The sequence below is a fragment of the Lutra lutra genome, chromosome 6, assembly GCF_902655055.1.
Source record: "Lutra lutra chromosome 6, mLutLut1.2, whole genome shotgun sequence".
Lineage (NCBI taxonomy): Eukaryota > Metazoa > Chordata > Mammalia > Carnivora > Mustelidae > Lutra > Lutra lutra.
Genome location: NC_062283.1, coordinates 131,913,155 through 131,932,738, shown reverse-complemented (window position 1 = coordinate 131,932,738; position 19,584 = coordinate 131,913,155). Strand labels below are relative to the sequence as shown.

The following is a 19,584-nucleotide window of genomic DNA, read 5'->3' as shown; positions in this document are numbered from 1 at the left end:
CCTGGGATTGAGCCCCGCATCGGGCTCTCTGCTCAGCAGGGAACCTGCTTCCTCCTCTCTCTCTGCCTGCCTCTCTGCCTACTTGTGATCTCTCTCTGTCAAATAAATAAATAAAATCTTAAAAAAAAATGGGATCATATCACTCTGAAACATCCACTGTCATCTGTTGTGAACATCTTTCCATCTGAATAAATATACAACAATACCATCATTTAATTTTTATTTTAAAATTATATATTATTTATTATAAAAGTAACAATTTCCTAGTGTAAAAGCTACAGATGATTCAGGAATGTATTAAAACTGAAAGACTTATTTTCCCATACCAAAACAATACTTTCAATAGCTGCACAGTATTTTATTATATAGAAAACATTATAATTTAACCAGTCCCCTGTGAATAGTTAGCCCTTAAGTTACTTTCTTTTTTGCTTTTATTATAAACAACACTGTATTAAAATACTTTGCATATAGACATTTGTACATTCCTCTGATTGTTTCCTCATTTTCATGATATTTTAAAGTCCTTATGGTTATAAGGATAAGGTTTATCAAGTTTGGAAATAATAAAAATATTCTTATCTAAGGCAGTTAGGACAAGTAGATGGTTCACTGAAAAAGTTGGTAGAGCAAGGTTTCAAAAAAAAAGGAATTTCATGAAAGACAAAGATGATTCTAATGCTATTTAAACCACTCCAGAGCATAGAAAGAGAAATAAATCACCTAAATTAGTGTTATTATTTTTAGTTTTTATTTATTTATTTGAGACAGAGTGAGCATGAGTTGGGGGTGGGCAGAGGGAGGTGACGAAGCACCCAGTGTGGGGCTCGGGGCTCAATTCCAGGACCCTGAGATCATGACCTGAGATGAAGGCAGACACTTAACTGAATGAGCCACCCAGGTTCCCCAAACATCCAAATTATTTTATATGAAGCCAACATAATACTGATAATATGCAATGATGATTATAAAAGAAAACCATAGAGTAATCTCACTTACAAATATCAATCCAACAATCCAACATAAACATTAAAAATAAAACTTTAGTAGCATATTAAAAGAATACCAACATTAACAGTTAGGAATTCCAGGAATGCAAGGGCTATTCAATATTAGGAGATCTATTATTATGATAGGAGAAAATTACTATTATCTGTCCAATCGGTACCAGATAGGCATTTGATAAAATTCAGTTTCTATTCCTGGTAAGATGTAGTAACCTTAGCAATAGTTGGAAACTTTCTTAACACAATTAACTAGATCTGTCTCTAAAGCTAGCATTGAGTTTAATGGAGAAATAATATGTTCCCATTAAAGTCAGAAATGAGGCAAGGATGTCTAGTAACAGTACAATTATTTAACATCATTCTGCAGGTATTAGCTAATTCAATTAGATAAAAGAGAAGAACTAGAGGTATATTTAAAAAAAAAAAAAAAAGAAGAGGATAGCATAACCACTACTTGAAAACGAGGTAGTGTTATCCTTTGAAAGTTTAAGGGAATCACCTGAAAAATGATGTCAAACAGTATGGAAAGTGATTTGGCTTGGTTGAAAAAAAAAAATACACACACACACACACAGAATAAGCAGCCTTTTAATATAAAATTATTGGTTACTGATGAGAAAAATAATCAGAAGATGCAATGGAAGACTACACTGTAACTGAAAAAAATAAACAAAATATGGAAGTTCTAATTAAAGAAAAGCTTAAGGCAAACAGCTACATGAAAAGATGTCTGACACTGCTTATCATCAGGGAAATGCAAATTAAAACCGTAATGAGATATCACCTCATACTTGTTAGAATGGCTGGTATAAAAAAAAATAATAAGTGTTGGTGACGATGTGGAGAAAAGGGAACATTTGTGCACTGTTGGTGGGAATGTAAATTGGTGCAACCACTATGGAAAATAATATGGAGGTTCCTAAAAAAATTAAAAATGGAAATACCTTATGATCCAGCAATTCCACTAACTGGAAAACATTAACTTGAAAAGCTATATGGACCTCTGTGTTCCTTGTAGCATCATGTTCAACAACAGAATTTTGGATAAGTGGAAAAATATCATGTAGCTATTTAAAATAAAATATAGTGACTTGAACTGTTCTCCAAGATACAGTATGGTAAGTTGCAGAATCATCTGTGTGAAAAAAGGATGGAAACCAATATATTTATTTTTTGCTTGTTTATGCATAAACAATTTCTGGAAAGATACCCAAGTATTGGTCTCCCATAACAAAATACCATAGACTGGGTGGCTTAAGTAACAGGTTCTTCCAGATGGTTCCAGTGCACCTTACCCTGCAACCCTCCTCTTAGCGTTCCGGGCCCATAAGGAACACAGTTTAGATGTAGGACTAAGAAAATCTCTCTCTTTCCTTCCTCAGACTTGCTCCTCACTTTCTGAATACTTTGGTCAGTATCACTGTGACATGTAGCTGCTTCCAGCATGTCCGTTGTTCTTCAGCTCACTCACAGACTTGGAAATACAAACACAGAAACAACACACACACACACACACACACACACACACACACACCCCTTGCAACTTTCTCCTGAAGTTGGAGAAATCTATCTTCTGCTATGCTCCCTATTTCTTTTTTAAAAATATCTTAAAAAAAAAAAATCAATTTATTTATTTATTTATTTTAGAGAGAGGGGGAGAGACAGAGGGAGCCAGTAAGAGAATCTCACACTGCGCCCTGAGCGCCAGCCCATGGGGGGCTGGATCTCACCACCTTGAGATCCTGACCTGAGCCAGATTGAAGAGTCCCATGCATGCTTAACCGACTGAGCCACCAGGCGCACCTATGTTTCTAACACAGATATAACACTCAAGGTTCTTAGCCGTAACTTTTATTCATTTCATGCTCTTAAAAGAGACCTACAACGGTTACTCCAAATCTTTTGCACATCCTGCAGATCCCGTTTATCTTTTATGCCGAGAGGGAAAATATTTCACTCACTTGAATCTTTGTCAACATATTGCATTTGTTTATGAACCAAACCTTTCAAAGCTGTTCCTGCTGGAGCCCTCAGTGGATATGCCAGTGAAATGCACCAAAGCCTTGGCTTTCTAGGGTGAGAGAGACTTGCATCTTTCCCAAAAGAGTAGGGAAGGAGGAGGAGGATGGAAAGAGGGAGGAAAGAGAGGAGTCTAAACGGCCAGGCCATCATCCTCAGTCACTCAGGCTTGTAAGCACCGGGACTCCTCATCTCCTCTGTGTACGTGCCCTCTCCAGGCAGCCAGTCGCCAGAGCTGGCCGTTCTGCCTTCTCCGCCACTTGAATGGGAATCCCCTTCATTCTGTTTCTACTGACACCTCTTTAATTTGCATCCTCAGCCCTGGGCTCCAAGCGTATCACCCTCCCAATGGACTTTTCTACCACCACCTTCCCCATTTTCCTCCTCGTCTTGTCACACCCCATTATCAGACCAATTTTCACCAAACATACCTTGTTCACCACACGGGACAAAGCCTTCCTTGGCTCCTCACTGCCCGTTAACTAAAGCTCAATAGTCGCCGCCTGGAATTCAAGGCTCTAAGCACTGTGGCCTTAATTTACCTATCCTTCTGGCCTGTCTTCCTAACATTAGCTTTTATTAAGCACTTACCACGGGTAAGGCACACTGTTAAGAGTTTCTAAATGTTATTCATCTGGAATCCCATTCCAGGAAGCTGTGCCTCCTTTTTCCTGAGGCACTGTCTAGCTGTTTCTAATGAGAATCGAACATGTGACACAGGCCAGCCAATCAGAGGATTCCCTGCCGCCTGCCAGTGGAGCAGAGCACTCTGGTTTCCCCCACCTCCACCCTTGGCTTTGAAAATTTGACTTGTAGGTGGGAAGGAGTGGATTTCTCTCATCTGGGATTTAGATCTACGCAAAGAACCAGAGAAGAACACAGGGAAGAGATGGAGAATGAGAGAAAGGGAAACCCGAGACATTGTTCTTCCATATCCCATGGCACCTGCAGCTAGCTCTAGCTCTGGACTTCTCCCACAGTGAGTCAAAAAAAGCCCCTTTCTTACTTTAGTTGGTTTGAATGTGGCCTGCTGCTCTTTGCAACTGAAAAGGTGACTAGAGCACTTGCGGCTCATTTGACCTCACCGCTGAATTCAACCCTTTTGATCAGGTAGTGATCCCAGAGACATGTGAGTTGGGCGGGGCTTCCAGGTTTTTAAGTGATGAAGATAGAGTTTACAACCAGGTTGTCAGTTGCAGAGCGTGAGCTCTTAACGGTGCCTTCCAAGGCCGTTCCGCGAAATGTACCCATTATTTTCTGTGTGCCAGGCATGAGGCAGAGCACCAAACACGCCTGCTCTCAGCCTGTCAGCTGCACTGCTGCACACTGTGGCCTCACACGTGCTTGGATTTTTATTTCTGGGCTTTTACTCAGGCTATTTTCTCCACCCAAACATGCTTTCTACCTTGCCTCTGCCTGGCAATATTCACTTACCCTTCAAATCTTGAGTTAACTATCAGATTCTTCTGGAAGCCTTCGAGGTTACCTCACCCTGGAGCAGTTACTTCCTTCTTTGAGCTTTAAGGTCTTTGACTTGAACACTCTGCCAGATGGGTGTCTCTGAGGGCTAATGGCATACTAACGTTAAGGCGTTCTTAAGGAGGTTGGGGCAACTGGTGGTTTGAAGTCACCAGATTTCCACACCAGTCATTTTAAGGGGAACTGTGCACAATTCTGCACTTTTTTTTTTTTTTTTTGTAACAAGCAGTGCCAGTGTCATGGTTATAAGCAATAATTTTGGAGTCAGACAGAGCTGGGCTGGAATCTGGCTCTGCAGCCACAGTGTGGGCAACCTTAAGCAGATCGCTTATTCTCTTGGAGAATTGCATCAAGCTCTGTCTTCAGCATGGAGTCTGCTTGTCCCTCTCCCTCTTCTTCTCCCAGCCCTGCTCATGCTCACCTGTGTTCTTTCTCTCTCTCAAATAAATAATAAAATCTTTTTCAAAAAATGTGAGTTTATTTGAACTTCATTTAAAAATGAGTTTTTGGGGGCATCTGGGTGGCTCAGTGGGTTAAAGCCTCTGTCTTCGGCTCAGGTCATGATCCCAGGGTCCTGGGATTGAGCCCCACATCGGGCTCTCTGCTCAGCAGGGAGCCTTCTTCCTCTTCTTTCTCTGCCTGCTTCTCTGCCTACTTGTGATCTCCATCTGTTGAATAAATTAATTAAAAAATCTTTAAAAAAATAAAAATAAAAATGCGTTCATGAATGTGTATAGATATTGGAATTATCATGAAGGTGGTCCCCAATGGCTAGATGCTAAAGTTGGGGAGATACTGATCTCATTTAATATGCTTGACCAGGTAGGCACTATTATGACCTTCAAGAGAAAACTTAGAGCGGTTAAAAGAAAACTTAGGTGAAATAACTTGCCCTGGATCCCATAGATGGTAAGTGGTGGTTCTGACTCCACCTTTTTAAACTGGAGAAAGGTGTTGGAACTTCATTTGGTTGTCAACAAGGATAAGGCATGAAGCAGCACCTGAGCTGGGTCCTGAAGAATTAGTGGATTTAGGGGCACCTGGGTGGCTCAGTCATTGAGCTCAGTCATTGAGCGTCTGCCTTCCTCTCAGGTCATGATTCCAGGGTCCTGAGATTGAGCCCTGCCTTGGGCTCCCTGCTCAGTGGGAAGCCTGCTTCTCCCTCTCCCACTCCCCCTGCTTGTGTTCCCTCTCTTGCTGTCTCTCTCTGTGTCAAATAAATGCATAAAATCTTAAAAAACAAAAACAAAAATGAATTAGTGGATTTATCCAGTCAGTGAGGTGGGGACGGATTTCCAGTCTAAAGTAGTGGCATGGGAAGAGGTATAGTGGTGTGAGTGAGCTCCCTGGGCCATAGGGCTTTGACAAAGGAAGAGGAGGAAGTTCTCCCTGGGACGCTTCATGTGGGGGGACCCAGAATGAGGTGGGGGTGGGAGTGGGAGTGGAAGTGGCACTTGGAGACCAGTCCCAGCGGAGCCCCTGGGGACAGAGGCAATGGGGTCCCTGAAGTTGGAGGGAAGTGTGGTCATGGAAATGAGAGGGTGCCAAAGCAAGCTTTACTCCAGAATTTCCCCTCAGGGGTGCTCTGCTGGGCTTCTGCCGAGGAAGGACTTCAGTTTCGTAGCATGTGGCAGTCTGTCTAGAGCATGGGGAGGAACAGGTGGGACAGAACCTGTGAGAATTGCCTTGCACACCTCCTCTGGCAGGAACTTTGTGGGCAGCTGCCTGTCCCCCACCACACCAAATCCCCTTCCTGCTCTGTTGGTGATCTCTTGGCCATGGGCAGAAAATCTGTTTTCATACATTTATTACTAACCTTATAATCGGATGCATACTTAGCATTTTATAAGTAAGACTCTTGGTCAGTCTTCTTTTTCTTTGTTTTTGAGAGAGCAAAAGAGAAAGAGTACGTGCACATGTCCACACAAGCTTAGGGGGGTTGATGAGGGACAGAGAGAGAGGGAGAGAATCTTAGGCAGGCTCCACGTCCAGCAAGGAGCCTGAGATCGGGGCTTAAGATCATGACCTGAGCCAAAATAAAGAGTCAGGCGCCTAACTGACTGAGCCACCCGGGCACCACTGTGGGTCACTCTTTGCCCATCAGTTAACTTAATCACCATTTGCTCATTGATTTCTCTCTCCAGTTTGTGGATACCTCTTAGGGACCTAGATGTAGCTCCAAGGAAACTTTGAACAAAGTCCAGGCTGAGATGAGGGTTGAGACCTGGAAGCCATGAGGCCACAGGACATCAGAATATTTATTTCCATGCCAGGGATTTCAAGTCACCCAATTCAACAACCAATCCATCTAGATTTAGAAGGATGCACAAACATTGTTTTTTCTTGGGCCCCTGCCTCTCTCCCCTCCCTATTCTACCTTCCCCTTTCTGCTTACTTGAAGAAATACACCTGCCCTGTATTTGTGTTAAAATGATCTCACTGGATTTCCAAGAGGATATGTGTGTTGTTAGTGGGCTCCTCTTTAGGAAATCCCAAGACTTGCCTAAGCTGTTGGTAGGGTTTGAGCTAAGCCCTTTGTCTTCTTCCATTCATGTGTAGAGAAACTGGTGCTCTTAGGAAATTGCTTAAATTTTGTTTAATTAATCCCCGTTTGGATTATGTTCATTCATTCACTCAATATGCACTTACTGAGCACCTACTATATTCCAAAGTCCTTGCCCTCATGGAGTACATATTTTATAGCAGTAATATAACATTTTATATATGTATATATGTGTGTGTGTGTATGTATGTGTATATATATATATGTATACATATATATACACACACATCTCAGGTTGAAGAAAAATAAAGCAGGGTAGCATGGTAAGGGGCTAGAGAGTGATGAGGACTGATGCTGTAGGAGAAGCAGAGAAATATTCCAGAAGACTCAACATTTGAACAGTGACCTGACTGAAGTAAGAAAATGAGCTCTGTACCTCCCCAGAGACAGGGAAGTCTTAAGTGTTAAGCAGAGGAAACTGAACTCTTAGAAACAGAGAGTAGATTGGTGTTTTCCAGCAGGGAGGGTGGGGTTGGGAGAAATGGAGAAGATGGTCAAAGGGCTTAGACTTCCAGTGATAAGGTGAATTGTACACCTTAAAATACCACAATGTTCTACCCAGATTGTTGGTGGGGATGATTGGTTTGTTTTTATTGTTGTGGCTGTTTTAGTTGGGAGAGGGCATGTTTTTAAGGTGAAAAATAAATAGAAAGTCAAAGTGGAAAAAAAAGTTTCAAGTAGAGGGGACAGTTAGTGTGAAAGTGTGGGGACCCGGATGTGGTTTAGGATGAGCAAGGAGGCTGGAGCAGAGTAGTTGAGAAGAAGGTGGGAAGTGAATCAGATGAGCAGACAGGGCCATGCCAGGACTTTGGGTTTTATTCCAATAGTGACAGAAAGCTGCCAAGCAAGGGAGTGTCTTGCTCTGAATTGTTATAAGGAGCTCTGTGGGCCAAGGGGGGAAGCATGGAGACCACTTAGGAGGATGTTGCATAATCCAGCTGGAGGTGATGATTTGGACAAGAAGGTTAGCGGTGGAGATAGAAGTGTTCAGAATCAGGTTTTATCATTGAGGCAGAGCAATCAGAATTTTCTAATGGAAAAGGGTGTGGAGTGTGAAAACATGAGGGGAATGAAAGAAGATACCAGGGGTTTTGGCCCAAAGCAACTGCTGTAAGAAGTGCCATTTACTGAGATGGGAAATGCTCGAGATGAGTGGGAATGAAGGTGGCCATGGTACGTTTGAGGTGGCTTTTAGACCTGCAGAAAAGGTATGAAGAAGATGGTGGTATTTGCAAGTCTGGAGTTCTGGGCTGAGGTCAGCTTGGACATGTGGATCTGGGAGTCATTAATCTATGAAAGCCATAGGAGTAGATCATGGGTTGGCAGGCTTTTTCTGTAAAGGGCCAGATAGTAAATATTTGAGGCTTTGTAGACCATACAGTCTGCCACAACTATTCAAGTCTGGCATTGTGGTATGAAGGCAAGCCACAGACAATATATGAAGGAATGAGCATGACTGTGTTCCAATAAAACTTTATTTGCTAGAGCAGTAGCAGACCAGATTTGGCCCATGGACTGTAGTTGGCCAACTCTTGGTCTACGTTATGCTATGGAGAGAGAATGTAAAAATAGAAGAGCTCAGAGCCCTGGGGCCCTCTAACATTTAGAGAAAGTGGGAAAAGGAGGAGGATTAAAGCGACTAAGATAATAGCAAGCAGGAAAATAAGAGGGAAATCACGAGACTGGGGAAGTACAGGTGCCAAAGAAGATGTTTTAAGAAAGACAAACTGATATTGTGGTACCAAGAACATTGTGAAACACTTTGAGATGGGAAAAAAAAAATTTTTTTTTGAATGCTCTTTGGATCATTCTTGGCCTTTTGGCTAAGATCAAGTGTGGAATGCTCTTTGGGGTTATCCTCATGTTTCATTATTTTTGAACTATTTTGCGACTCTGTAAGTTGTAGAAAAATGATAATAATGCAAATGATTCTTGTCCATAGAAATGAATTGTGTTTAGTGGAATGCAATTGATGCATTGGTGGAAATGGTTAATACAGTTGCCTGGTGGATAGATCATTTCTGCATCTATTTGTAGATTCGTACTAGCATTTCTTACTGTGTTTATATGCTAGGGTTGTTGAATTCTTCTTTGAACAGAATGTAATATCTTATTGGTTCCCTTGCTAATTAATGAATAAAGTTACTGACTTGTTCATTTTATATTTTTATGTGAGTCATGATGATACCTTTTAAAAATACCTTTTAAAATTATTCTTTACAATGAGCATTAAATAAAATAAGGACTGAGAATTGACCATTGGATTTGGCAACATGGAGATTATGGTGCTTTGGTTAGAGCTCTTTTGGAGTAGTAGTAAAAGATTGATTGGAGCAGATTGTATAAAGCTATAATAATAAAGACACTTGGGCATAGGGAAAAGGAAATAGATCAATGGAACAGATTCAGAGAGCCCAGAACAAACCCACACTATAAAGAAACTATAGATGTTGAGGTGGCAATGCAGAGAAAAGGGTAGTATATTCAATAAATGGGGCTGGGACAATTTTTTATATGCATAGAAAAAAACCCAAATTGGATCTCCTTTTTTTTTTTTTTTAAAAGATCTATTCATTTATTTATTTGAAAGAGAGAGAATACAGAAAGGGAAGGTCAGAGGGAGAAGCAGACTCCTGGCTGAGCTGGGAACCTGATGCAGGACTTGATCCTGGGACTCTAGGATCATGACCTGAGCCAAAGGCAGTCACTTAACCAACTGGATTGCCATCTTAAACCAAACAATCTCTTCTGGTGCATTTAAGACCTAAATGAGAAAAACCAAAAGCTAAAATTTTTAGAAGAAAATATAACAGAATATTTTTGTAACCTCATTATGATAAAGCAAATATTTTTAAGCAAATTACAAAATCACAAGTTCTAAAGGAAAATATTTATGAATTTTATTTCATTAAAATAAGAAATACCACTTCTGATCACTGAAAAACATAAATATATTGAAAATACAATTCCTCATAACCCGCAACTGTCAGAGGAGAGGTATCTAGAATATACTAGTAGGTGAGGGAAGTAATTTGGGAGTGGGCTTTCCTGTTTTTCAAATCCTGTTCAAGTACGGGTTTCTTATTGCTACTATTCTGCTTGAGTCTCTACCCAGAGAGTTCCTTTGCTCTTTGGGAAACATAAAAGCTTGAACATGGTCTGCCAAATCCTGTCACTTCTAGGGGTCATCAAAATCCATTCTTCAGGCTCTGCTCTTGGGGACTCTGTCCTGGCGCCCAAACGGTTGGCCTTCTCAGAGAAAGCGGTGTTTGTCCTGGTCAAGAGTGTAGTCCAGAAAAGTTCATAGAAAAGCCAAGTTCTGCAGTACACCCTTCCGCCCTCAAGTTTGAGAGCCAAGCTTGGAAGGCGCCTCTTTTCAAAGATGCTAGGTCTTTGCAGCCCCCAAACCTAACCCAGGCCTGTGCATTCCTGCCTTGGACTGTCTTCCTGCCTTGGCACTGCGTGGACCTCGAAAGAGAGGCGACCAGTAGGATGGGGTGTGCGCAGAGGGTCGGACCGGGAGGCGGGGAGGAAGCGGGTGCGACGGTGTGCTCCCGGGACCAGGCCACCGTGGCGGGGAGAGCCAGCGCCGAGGAGCGAGGAAGCCAGCTCGGCCCCCGTGCGCGCTGCCCGCACCCTGTGGCGCGCGGGGGACACGGACTGCCAGGCTGGCCCCCCGGGGCGGGGCGGAGAGGGGCGGGGCGGAGAGGGGCGGGGCGCGGTGCCTGCGCCTCCCGGCGCTCGACCAGCTCGGAGTGTCCAACTTGGGAGCGCAGTGCACGGCGGCACCATGCGGTCCCACAATTTGGAGCCGATTTTTGACCGCGTGGGGCACTTCGGCAGGTAGGGAGCTGGGGGTGGGGAGGAGGAGGGACGACTGGCGGAGGGGAGCGGGAGCCACGTGGAGGAGACGCCGGTGGGGTCTGTTTCTTTCCGTTGCGGTGGGGTTCTCGCGCGGCGCTAGTGATCCGAAAACCTGTCCCCTGCTCTCGTGGGGAAGTCGGAAGACCCGCGTCCAGACTGCTGACTCTGACCTGGCCTTGTCCTCTCGGGCTCTGGCGCGGGGACCTCCTCTACAGTGAGCAGAGGGGCCCTGGGGCTGGCCCTGCGGGTGGTGAGTGCGGGCCCCGGCCGGCCCGCCTGCTGCGACAGGTGGGACCCAGGGCGCGTCCTCTGCGGGAGCCGGAGTCCCCAGGCCCGGCCGGAGACGCCCGGTCACCCTAGTAGAGGAGTGCCTGCCTGTCCCTGGCGGCCGGTTTCTCTGGTCCGCCAAACCGGCTCCTCTTTCACTTTCCCAGACAAGTAGATGTCCGGCTCAGCCCTATAGGGTCTCCCTCTGTGCCTGGCAGGGAGTGCCCCAGGAACAACCGTTAGTCAGATTTTGTTGCCATTTATAGAAACCTAACAAGTGGGGCGCCTGGGTGGCTCAGTGGGTTAAAGCCTCTGCCTTCGGCTCAGGTCATGATCGCAGCGTCCTGGGATCAAGCCCCACATCGGGCTCTCTGCTCAGTGGGGAGCCTGCTTCCTCCTCTCTCTGCCTGCCTCTCTGCCTGCTTGTGATCTCTCTCTCTCTCTCTGTCAAATAAATAAATAAATAAAATCTTAAAAAAAAAAAAAAAAGAAACCTAACAAGTGCCGTACATTGTGTCGGGTGGTTGCACATAGTGCTTCGTCTGATGCCCTTGCAGAGAAAGTGTTTGCATCCTTAATGATTGGGAAACTGAGGCTGGTCCGGCCAGGGACCCACAGATACCCTACACTGGGACCCACATGGAGCCACTTGACAACCTCCTTTCATTTGTAAAATTAATTAAGACATTAAAATATTTCATTCACTCGTTTATGGAGAAACGCTCCTCTGTCTGACCCAGAAAGTTTTGGGGAGGAGAGGCAGCCGGATCTGCGGCCATACAGCTTGATCATCCGAGATTGGAGCGGAGTCCGAATCCTGGCCTGCCTCTTACCTCTAATATGATTCTGGGAATACTGTGCCTCAGTTTCCTATCCCCAGAACAGGAATCACGGTCATTCCTGCCTTACCTCCCTCCCGGGCTTGTAGTGAGGAGATGATGCAGTGCTGCTCTCCAAGTTGGATGCTGCACAGAATTTGGTTATTCTTCTGTGTCCAGCCCCCAGAAAGGGGGTTGAGCGGAGGGGCAAGAGGCCCCAGTTGTCCTCCGCTTCCTCCTGTTCTGCTGTGTCAGAAGCTCTTTGCACCTGTTACCTGCAGTCTTCACTACAGCTCCCTGAGATTGGTGGCATCCCTCATTTTACACAGGAGAAAGCTGGGGCTTGTGCCTCCCTCTTGGATCTGGTAATCCGAGGGTAGGGTTGGATGTCACCAGATGTCCATCAGCTTCCACAGCCCACGCTGTCAACTGTGATGCTCTCCTGAGCACTACAGATACCAACCCCAGGGTTCTACAGGGTCTTTATACATTATCTTGTTTTATCTTTCTTGAAGCAGAACAGCAGGGGGGTTACAAGATCGGCTCTGGGGTTGGATGTCTGAATTCCAGGCCTGGCTCTACCACACGCTAACTCTGGCTGTGAACATTTTACTAACTATGTCCTCACCTGTAGAATGGGGATGATAATAGCACTCTAGGTATTAATTTCAAGGGTTCCACTGGCAGCCTCTCATTCATCCTTATAGTAGCCCTATGAGGTAAGAGGGACTAATACCATTTTCTCCCTCTGTATTTTAGGGATTAACTTGGGTCATTATATCAGTTGGTGTTTGGCTACCAAAGAGACCCTCAGTTGGAAGTTTGTCCCTCTCCAGTAACTGTTCAGGGTAGGTTCTGTCCCGTGGGATCATCCAGGGACCCAAGTGGCTGAGGCAGGTCTGTCGTCCACAGCATGGGGGCTCTCCCTCTGTGCTTGAAGCATCTGCCCTCATTGTCCTCACCCATATGGGTCAGATGAAGGTCTGCATGGTGGGAGAAGAGGAGAATGGATTTGGGGAGACAACTCTTAGCAGGCCACGGTCATGTACATCAAAGTTTTAACATTCAGGACGTTCTCAGTAAGGCATGGCTATTACTGTTACCTGGGTCCTCATCCTGGTGGGAACAGTTGGCTTGTGAAAGCAGCATGTAGCAAGGTAAGGGTAACAAGCTTATGGAAGAAGGTAAAAAAACAAAAACAAAAACAAAAACAGTGTGACCAGAGCACAGGACACCCTATTTTCTCTGATATTTGCTCTAATTGTATTCTTTATTGTTTATAAATAGAAAGGGAAGTCATTGTGTTTTGTTATTAGCCTTCTTTTAAGGAAACCTAGTGACAATGTTAAGTAGAGAACCCTAATTATCTTTCATTTCTCATTAGTCATTTCTAGGGTGAGGAAGCACTATCCTAATCACCTTTAAGAGAGGAAAGCAGGGCACTTAAGAATTAAAAAGCCATTCCAGGTCTTGTCCTGCAGCCGTTAACTGAAGTTGCATAAATTTTGACTTCTGGCCCCTGTGAGAGGGAATTGAGGAATCACACTCAGGCATCTATGCTGGGATAGACGGAGAACGTGGATGCTCAAGTTGTCTTGATTTAAGGAGAGAAAGGATTTGACATATCAGAGTGGGAATGTGGAGCCTATAGCTGATTTACATCTATGGACATAGGTAGTTTTGTTTTGCTTCTTTTTTTCTTCTTTTTCTTTTTCAGTATCTGAAGCTGTTTATGTTCTTCCCTTTTGACTTTGCCTTAGGAACATCATAGTTAGCTCTTCCTTGCACTGACAGCATGCCATAATGCTGTACACGTATTAACTGTCTTCAGTCCCAGAACAACCCATTTTTCAGATAAGAAAACTGAGGCAGAGAAAGTTTAATGAGTAAGCTTAAAGAGTTTGTAAGTAATAGAAACAAGATTCAAATCTTGGCAGTCTGGCTCTGGAGTCCCTACTCTTTTTTTTTTTTTTTTAAGATTTTATTTATTTGACAGACAGAAGCCACAAGTAGGAAGAGAGGCAGGCAGAGAGAGAGGAGGAAGCAGGCTCCCTGCTGAGCAGAGAGCCTGATGTGAGGCTTGATCCCAGGACCCTGGGACCATGACCTGAGCCGAAGGCAGAGGCTTTAACCCACTGAGCCACCTAGGCGCCCTGGAGTCTCTACTCTTAACCACACTGGGCTGACACCCATTAGGCTTCTTTGTACAGAATAATATAAATCTAGAACTGACAGTCATTTCTTCACCTGTCACCCAAGTTATAGAGGTCCATTTTCTAGGGGTTCTGGTCATCTTTGTTTTCCTTTGCTTCTGGGTTTTCTGCCCATTGTGTCTGTATGATTGTTTTTCCATTAGTGTGTCTCTCTAGCTGCGAACACGGTGGTGTGTTGTATCTGTTAGTATTATCCTGCAGGGGCCTTAGGTTGGGCCCATGGGTAACACCTGATGCACAACAGTCTTTGTAAGGGTGACAGTGATATGTCACAATGCTAGATGCCTAGGGAAGTAGGGTCTTGTTTTTTTTAAGAAGTTCTTCTTGCAACAGGGAAAGGGAAGTTTGAATTGAAAGGATACTCTGGATCTTTCTGGCACATAGAATGCATAGTTATGTGAACTAGCTTGGACTGTTCAGAGACTCCTAGGTGGTTTATTATTTCTGGATTAGGAAGTATGAGGCTGAGAGAAGGAAGGGGAGAGGTAAGCTCACAGTCATCCCCAAGAACGTTTTTGTGCGGCGTGCTATGGAGTTCAGGTGTTAAGAAGGTTACCTTGCAGAATAGACAGTGCGTTGGAAGGGTGGGAGTTTGGGCAGAGCCCAGAGAAGACCTAGGGAAGAGCCCAGGGGAGATAAGGAGGGTCTGGACCGAGGCGGGGAGGGGGGGATGTGAACAGGGAGGACTAGACAGTCTTAACAGGTGGAATTGACAGGACCTCCTGCTTATGGAGGAGAAGTGGGAAGGCCCTCTCGGCCTTCCACCCCATGCCCCAAGGCCGAATAAAGTGTTATGCACATAGTGAGCTACAGTTGTAAACGGGGGGGGGGGGGGGGGGGGGGGGGGGGGCGACGGGAAACCTCTGCTGTGCAAGAACAGGCCCATCTAGAATCTGCCTGACAGAAGCAGAACCACTCAGATGGGATTCTCGAATAGGCCCCTTCTAGCTAGTGATCAACCTTAACAGGCTGGGAAATGCTTCTTGAGAGATTGCCAGGGAGGGAAGAAAAACCTCCTGAATTCATCAGCCTGTTGCCTGGGGGCCGGTGACCCACCAGCATTGCCAGGTGCTCACAGGTAGCTCAGTGTGTGCAGGCCAAGGGCAGAGCCTTGACCTTGGGACTCTACATGACATCTAGGAACCTGTGCCTGGGGGTTAGTGACCTGGAGGGCTGGGGGGCTCCCACACTACCCTTTCAAGCTGTGGTCTTAGCCTCTCGGGATCTTTTGAGTCTCAACAGGTCAGGCTTTTCTTTTAGCCTGCTGTTCCTATCCAGTCCCTCTGTGTGGACTCAGTGAGGCTGATTTCTGATAGTCTTTCTTTGGGCAGGGGCACGTTTTCTGGAAAAACAGAGTTGGTTTCCCTCTAGCCCCAAGGACTCAAGCTTCTGGGCTCTAGGCTCTTCTCTTGGTTGCCAATCCCCCAGAGATCCTGAGAATAGTATCTGTGTGTTCTCCCTCCCTTTCTGCTGCTAGAAAAAAGTCACTTGATTCTGGCTTACCTTTAGCTTTGTGTTTTTCTCTTCTGAACCAGCTGCCGGGGCCAGTGCCAGGTCCAGAGTTGAATTTTGAAACTGTGGCCAGCTCTGGCGTGTGGCGTCCTGATAGCTACAGCCCACTAAGTTGATTCCATTTTACTTTTTTTTTTTTTAATCTACACGGGGTTCTATGAGAAGTGAGGATGCCACGTACCATCTTGGCAGTGGTCCCTGAGGACTTGGGGGGTTGCCTGCTTGCTGACTTCACATCACCACTTCTGTGACTTTGCTCAGCCTTGCCAACTTGTGATAGCCTTCAGAGTGGGGTGTGTCCATCTCGTGGTGGGCCAAGATGATCTTTTGGAGAACCACAGAAAACACCCATTTTACATATGAATGTGTGTATACAAGTAAATATATATGTGAAATTTTATTTCAATATGCATAAGGTGTTAATTCAGTATATAAATATTATATATCCATATACGTTCATTTTATATATCTGCACACACATACACACACACTTTTTTTTTTTTTTTTTTTTTTTTTTTGCTGATGGAGAACCCAGCCAAAAAAATACTTTCTCAAAATTCTTTATACACTGGCCTCTTGAGCACCTCTCTTTACCAGAGGCATTGAGGACACATTAACCTCAGTGCTGTTCACTTGAACCCTGAGGGATTCTGGGACATTCTACAGACACCGCACTACACACCAGGCAAGGTGCTATAGGAGATTCGAAAGTGGCTTCATTATGGTTTCTACCTTTATGGGACTTTCTTTCAACCTATTATGGGCCTTTTATTGTTATTGATTTGGTAGAGAAATAGAAAACATTCACCTGGTGTTCTCTAAAAACTCAACATAAAGAACAGGAGTGCACTTAAGCTATCTGTCGTGGGGGCACCTGAGTGGCTCAGTGGGTTAAAGCCTCTGCCCTCGACTCAGGTCATGATTCCAGGGTCCTGGGATCAAGCCCCACATCAGGCTCTCTGTTTAGCGGGGAGCCTGCTTCCTCCTCTCTCTCTGCCTCCTGTCTTTCTGCCTCCTTGTGATCTTTGTCTGTCAAATAAATAAATAAAATCTTTAAAAAAAAAAAAAAAAAAGCTGTCTGTCGTGGCCAGAGAAGAGAAAGCCATGGGAGAGAACATGAGTAAATGAATGACAGGTGTTTCGTTGTAGGGGGATGAGAAGAGTGGAGAGAAAATACCGCAGGGGGAACAGGCAAGGCCAGCAATTCTCACAATGTGCCCTGTGCCATCTCGGGGTCTGCAAGGTCCAAACCACTGTCATGGTAACACAGAGACATTAGTTACCATCTTTACTCTCATTTTTCATGAAGATACAGTAGACTTCCAGAGGCTAGCTGAAGTGTAAAAATGTATCAGATGGAATGCAGACACTGACTGGAGAAACTAGGGGTCTTCTTTTAATCTAAGTGGTGTGTGTGTGTAGGGGGGGTGTTGAAGATTTTATTTTTAAGCAACTTCCACACCCAATGTGGGGCTCAAACTCACAACCCCAAGATCCAGAGTCACACGTTCCACTGACTAAGCCAGCCAGGTGCCCCATTTTTATAAGTTTTAAGTGCAAAATGCCACCATTCTTACTAATTTTGTTTCATTTTGTTTTGAAAACTATAGCTCTATGTTCTTTAATGTTAACATGCAATGGGCTTATTAATATGTTTGAGCGGATGAATAAATATATAAAGTGTTCTCCATTTTAATTTCTAGTACATACTGGCAACTCACATAAAGACAAAGCCCTTGGGATCCTCAAGATTTCTAAGAATATAAGGCCTCCTGAGAACAAAAAGTTTGAGAACAAGGGAGCTAAAGGATGGTCGGAAGCGCCTTCCAGGGAGGGGGAGCTCCAGGACCAGGTGGGTGGGCAGCTCTGAGAAGTAGGCAGGGAGATGAAGATCATGGATGTCAACAGCGCCATTTGGCTTCGATGTGCTCTGACGGCAGCAGTCTTTGTTTCCAGTTCAGTGGAATCATTGTTGTGTCTCCTGGTGGAAACATTCTTCCCTCTGGAGCTAAGATCTTTGGCTAGCAGAGCATAAGGATGTGGGAACAGGAAGCAACAATTTTGTTAACGGGTCCTTAGGTGTGACAGTGAGTGGTATAACTCCCATTTCCACCCCTTGATTCCTAGACTCATGAGTGCGAGAAATAGCACCATATATTGGAGCCTGATTCAGAGCATACACAGCTTTCTAGAGAATCTCGTCCTAGCCCTGCATGTTGTTGCCACCTAGCTGGCTTTGTAATTGAGTCTTCAAAAGGCTAGTCCACCATTCTCTCAAATCAACTGCTTCAGGATAGTAGGGAATGTGGTAACATCAGTAAGTGGTATGAGCAGGGTCCCGCTGCCGTTATTTCTTCTGCTGTGAAGTGAGTTTCTTCATCATAAGCAATGCTGTGTGGGATACCGCAGTGGTGGATAGAGAATTCTGTAAGTCTCGTAGTTTTGGCCGAAGCATTGTGCAGGGAAGGCAAGTCTATACCCAGGGTCTGTTCTAGTCAGGACGAAGTGTTGCCCACATGGTTCTGCACAGTAAGCAGACACTCACCCCAGCCGTGGTGCCATACTGGGGCTCAATGTTGGTCTCTGCTGCTGGCAGATGTGGTTCTCAGTGGTGTCTGAGCCAGATCAGCTCACCGAGATGCGGAGCCCATGCATGACCTGTGTCCCTGCCACCATAACCACTTTGTTCATGAGGCCAATGGGCAATGACAGGGTGGCTTGGGAAAGAGGCCAGCTAGTACCCGCAGGATGGACCATGCTATCTGCTGAGGAGGATTTTAATAATCCCTTTGGTGAGCATTCACATGGGACACCAATATCTTCACATTTCTTGCCTCTTCCTAGAGGTCTGCCCACATACTTCCTCTTCAAATTTCTTTGACGCCCATTTTCTGGTCATGTGCCCTCCAAGTCCTGACCATCTAGCCAAACCATCTGCCATAGCTTACATGTTGATATATGATCACATGTCTGGCTGTTTCTCCTTCCAAGCGAAGTGTAACTAGGTGCATTGCTCGAAGTTCTGTTCACTGGGAGGGTTTCCCTTCACGACTGTCCTTCAGGCCTGTACCAGGGAGGGGCTGTCGTACTTCAGCTGTCCACTTCCGGGCAGTGCCTGCATATGGTGTGGAACCTGTAAAATCAGGCCCAAGTCTTTTACTCCATCCGCTGACTTTAGGAACTCCCATGAGTTGCACCATTGGTACAAGCTGGGAGAGAGAAAGCCAAATATGCAAATAGTCAGTAGGTGTATGAAAAAGCTCCCTTTATCATTAATCACCAGGGAAATACAAATCAAAAGCACAATGAGATATCACCTTATACCTGTCAGGGTGGTTATTATTAAAAAACAAACAAAGGACAACACGTGTTGGTGAGGATGTGGAGAAGTTGGAACACTTGCGTGCTGCCAGTGGGAATGCAAACTGGTATAGCCGCCAAGGAAAACAGTATGGAGGTTCCACAAAAAATTAAAAAAATAGAACCACCATATGATCCAGCAATCCCACTTCTGGGTATATGTTTAAAAGAATTGAAAACAGGATCTCAAAGAGATATTAGCCCTTCCATGTTTATGGGTATCCCATGGGCAGTCCTAGTCACAATAGCTAAGATGTGGAAACAACCTCCGTGTGTATCCACAAATGAGTGGGTAAGGAAAATGTGGTGTGTACCCTACAGTGGAATACTATTCAGCCTTAAGAGAAAGAAGGAAATTCTGCAAATACACAGCAATATGGATGAACCTTGAGGACATTTTGCTAAGTAAAATTAGCCAGACACAAAAAGAATAACTATTGCATGACTCCAGTCATAGGAGGTATCTAAGATAGTAAAATTCA

General features: G+C 44.7%; 1 protein-coding gene across 4 annotated transcripts in view; it reads left to right on the top strand.

Moving 5' to 3' along the window:
* The first annotated feature begins 10,778 nt into the window (after positions 1 to 10,778).
* The window catches only part of SLC22A16 (solute carrier family 22 member 16), a 38,701-nt gene continuing 29,895 nt past the window's right edge, over positions 10,779 to 19,584 (top strand). For 3 of the 4 annotated variants that reach the window (XM_047733060.1, XM_047733056.1, XM_047733057.1), the window contains exon 1: positions 10,783 to 10,911. In XM_047733060.1, coding sequence (XP_047589016.1) covers positions 10,859 to 10,911 — 53 coding nt within the window. In that variant the 5' untranslated portion in view covers positions 10,783 to 10,858. Of the gene's footprint in view, positions 10,912 to 19,584 lie in introns of all 4 variants that reach the window. The other variant, XM_047733059.1, reaches the window with a different exon arrangement.